General features: G+C 45.0%; 1 protein-coding gene across 1 annotated transcript in view; it reads left to right on the top strand.

Moving 5' to 3' along the window:
* Positions 1-5,000, top strand: part of LOC123739059 (caspase recruitment domain-containing protein 11) — a 115,420-nt gene that overhangs the window by 93,472 nt on the left and 16,948 nt on the right. Inside the window, exon 14 of the mRNA XM_045713625.1 lies at positions 2,257-2,363. Within this exon, the coding sequence (XP_045569581.1) occupies positions 2,257-2,363 (107 nt within the window). The remainder of the gene's footprint in view (positions 1-2,256; positions 2,364-5,000) is intronic.

Genomic DNA, 5,000 nt, shown 5'->3' with positions numbered 1-5,000 from the left:
CCTACATTATATTACCTACAACAACCTGGTACCCCTACCTACATTATATTACCTCTACTACCTGGTAACCCTACCTACATTATATTACCTACAACTACCTGGTACCCCTACCTACATTATATTACCTCTACTACCTGGTACCCCTACCTACATTATATTACCTACAACTACCTGGTACACCTACCACATTATATTACCTACAACTACCTGGTACCCCTACCTACATTATATTACCTACCCTACTACCTGGTACCCCTACCTACATTATATTACCTCTACTACCTGGTACCCCTACCCACATTATATTACCTCTACTACCTGGTACCCCTACCTACATTATATTACCTCTACTACCTGGTACCCCTACCTACATTATATTACCTACAACTACCTGGTACCCCTACCTACATTATATTACCTCTACTACCTGGTACCCTACCTACATTATATTACCTCTACTACCTGGTACCCCTACCTACATTATATTACCTACAACTACCTGGTACCCCTACCTACATTATATTACCTCTACTACCTGGTACCCCTACCTACATTATATTACCTACCCTACTACCTGGTACCCCTACCTACATTATATTACCTCAACTACCTGGTACCCCTACCTACATTATATTACCTCAACTACCTGGTACCCCTACCTACATTATATTACCTACAACTACCTGGTAACTCTACCTACATTATATTACCTCTACTACCTGGTACCCCTACCTACATTATATTACCTACAACTACCTGGTACCCCTACCTACATTATATTACCTCTACTACCTGGTAACCCTACCTACATTATATTACCTACAACTACCTGGTAACCCTACCGACATTATATTACCTACAACTACCTGGTACCCCTACCTACATTATATTACCTACCCTACTACCTGGTACCCCTACCTACATTATATTACCTACAACTACCTGGTACCCCTACCTACATTATATTACCTCTACTACCTGGTACCCCTACCTACATTATATTACCTCTACTACCTGGTACCCCTACCTACATTATATTACCTCTACTACCTGGTACCCCTACCTACATTATATTACCTCTACTACCTGGTACCCCTACCTACATTATATTACCTACAACTACCTGGTACCCCTACCTACATTATATTACCTCTACTACCTGGTACCCCTACCTACATTATATTACCTACAACTACCTGGTACCCCTACCTACATTATATTACCTACAACTACCTGGTACCCCTACCTACATTATATTACCTCTACTACCTGGTACCCCTACCTACATTATATTACCTCTACTACCTGGTACCCCTACCTACATTATATTACCTACAACTACCTGGTACCCCTACCTACATTATATTACCTCTACTACCTGGTACCCCTACCTACATTATATTACCTACTACTACCTGGTACCCCTACCTACATTATATTACCTCTACTACCTGGTACCCCTACCTACATTATATTACCTCTACTACCTGGTACCCCTACCTACATTATATTACCTCTACTACCTGGTACCCCCTACCTACATTATATTACCTACAACTACCTGGTACCCCTACCTACATTATATTACCTCTACTACCTGGTACCCCTACCACATTATATTACCTACAACTACCTGGTACCCCTACCTACATTATATTACCTCTACTACCTGGTACCCCTACCTACATTATATTACCTACAACTACCTGGTACCCCTACCTACATTATATTACCTCTACTACCTGGTACCCCTACCCACATTATATTACCTCAACTACCTGGTACCCCTACCTACATTATATTACCTCTACTACCTGGTACCCCTACCTACATTATATTACCTACCCTACTACCTGGTACCCCTACCTACATTATATTACCTACAACTACCTGGTACCCCTACCACATTATATTACCTCTACTACCTGGTACCCCTACCTACATTATATTACCTCTACTACCTGGTACCCCTACCTACATTATATTACCTACCCTACTACCTGGTACCCCTACCTACATTATATTACCTACAACTACCTGGTAACCCTACCTACATTATATTACCTCAACTACCTGGTACCCCTACCTACATTATATTACCTACAACTACCTGGTACCCCTACCTACATTATATTACTAATCTACATTTGTTGTATTTGACGGATGTGAAAATCAATTAGATTTGTATTTGATTTGACACACACACACACACCTGCACACCCTTACCTGTGTGTTGTCATGGTAACCTGTGTTTAGCTGCGCTACCGTAACGACAGCATCATGTCCACCAATCCCGAGCCGCCAGGAAACGCATCACTGGTCCGCCGGACGCGAGAGGGAGAGACTGAATTCCAGCCCCGCGGGTACATTTCACCCTACACCCTAAACACTTCTCCCTACACCCTAAACACTTCTCCCTACGACCTAAACATTTCACCCTACACACTAAACACTTCTCCCTACTCCCTAAACACTTCACCCTACACCCTAAACACTTCTCCCTACACCCTAAACACTTCTCCCTAGAACCTAAACATTTCACCCTACACCCTAAACACTTCTCCCTACACCCTAAACACTTCTCCCTACAACCTAAACATTTCACCCTACACACTAAACACTTCTCCCTACTCCCTAAACACTTCACCCTACACCCTAAACACTTCTCCCTACACCCTAAACACTTCTCCCTAGAACCTAAACATTTCACCCTACACCCTAAACACTTCTACCTACACCCTAAACACTTCACCCTACACCCTACACCCTAAACACTTCACCCTACTCCCTACTCCCTAAACACTTCTCCCTACACCCTAAACACTTCACCCTACACCCTACACCCTAAACACTTCACCCTACACCCTAAACACTTCACCCTACACCCTACACCCTAAACACTTCACCCTACTCCCTAAACACTTCACCCTACTCCCTAAACACTTCACCCTACACCCTAAACACTTCTACCTACACCCTAAACACTTCACCCTACACCCTAAACACTTCTCCCTACTCCCTAAACACTTCACTCTACACCCTAAACACTTCACCCTACTCCCTAAACACTTCACCCTACACCCTAGCACCCTAAACCCTACACACTTCACACTACACCCTAGCACCCTACACCCTACACCCTACACCCTAGCATCCTAAACCCTACACACTTCACCCTACACCCTAGCACCCTACACCCTACATCCTACACCCTAGCATCCTACACCCTACATCCTACACCCTACAACCTAAACATCTCATCCTACACCCTGTTACCCTGTTACCCTGTTACCCTACACCCTGTTACCCTGTTACCCTCGTTCCACACCCTGTTACCCTGTTACCCTGTTACCCTGTTACCCTACACCCTGTTACCCTGTTACCCTGTTACCCTGTTACCCTGTTACCCTACACCCTGTTACCCTACACCCTGGTACCCTACACCCTGTTACCCTGTTACCCTACACCCTGTTACCCTGTTACCCTGTTACCCTACACCCCTGTTACCCTGTTACCCTACACCCTGTTACCCTGTTACCCTGTTACCCTACACCCTGTTACCCTGTTACCCTGTTACCCTGTTACCCTGTTACCCTACACCCTGTTACCCTACACCCTGTTACCCTACACCCTGTTACCCTGTTACCCTACACCCTGTTACCCTGTTACCCTGTTACCCTGTTACCCTGTTACCCTACACCCTGTTACCCTGTTACCCTGTTACCCTGTTACCCTACACCCTGTTACCCTGTTACCCTGTTAGCCTACACCCTGTTACCCTGTTACCCTACACCATGTTACCCTGTTACCCTGTTACCCTACACCCCTGTTACCCTACACCCTGTTACCCTGTTACCCTACACCCTGTTACCCTACACCCTGTTACCCTGTTACCCTGTTACCCTACACCCTGTTACCCTGTTACCCTACACCCTGTTACCCTACACCCTGTTACCCTACACCCTGTTACCCTGTTACCCTGTTACCCTACACCCTGTTACCCTACACCCTGTTACCCTACACCCTTTACCCTACACCCTGTTACCTTACACACTTTACCCTAAACCCTTTACCCTACACCCTACTTCCTTTACCCTACACCATTTACCTACACCCTACACCCTACTTCCTTTACCCTACACCATTTACAGTACACCCTACACCCTACTTCCTTTACCCTACACCATTTACAGTACACCCTACACCCTACTTCCTTTACCCTACACCATTTACAGTACACCCTACACCCTACTTCCTTTACCCTACACCCATTAACCCTTTACCCTACACCCATTAACCCATTACCCTACAGCCTTTACACTTTACCCTACACCCTACTTCCTTTACCCTATACCCATTACCCATTACCCATTACCCATTACCCTACACCCTTTACCCATTACCCATTACCCATTACCCATTACCCATTACCCTACACCCTTTACCCATTACCCATTACCCTACACCCTTTACACTACACCCTTTACCATTTACACTACACCCTTTACCCATTACCCATACCCATTACCCATTACCCTATACCCATTACCCTACACCCTTTACCCATTACCCATTACTCATTACCCTTTACCCTTTACACTATACCCTATACCCTACACCCTATACCCTATACCCATTACCCTTTACACTTTACACTATACCCTATACCCTACACCCTTTACCCTACACCCTATACCCTTTACCCATTACCCTTTACCCTTTACACTAACCCTTACCCTACACCCTATACCCTATACCCTATACGGTTTACCCTACACCCTTTACCCCACACCCTATACCCTATACCCTACACCCTATACCCTATACCCTACACCCTATACCCTATACCCATTACCCTACACCCTTTACCCATTACCCATTACCCTTTACCCTTTACACTATACCCTATACCCTACACCCTATACCCTATACCCTATACCCTTTACCCATTACCCTTTACCCTTTACACTATACCCTATACCCTACACCCTTTACCCTAC

Source organism: Salmo salar, unplaced genomic scaffold (assembly GCF_905237065.1).
Source record: "Salmo salar unplaced genomic scaffold, Ssal_v3.1, whole genome shotgun sequence".
Classification (NCBI taxonomy): domain Eukaryota; kingdom Metazoa; phylum Chordata; class Actinopteri; order Salmoniformes; family Salmonidae; genus Salmo; species Salmo salar.
The sequence above is the reverse complement of the archived record's forward strand: the minus strand, read 5'-3'. Positions and strand labels throughout refer to the sequence as shown.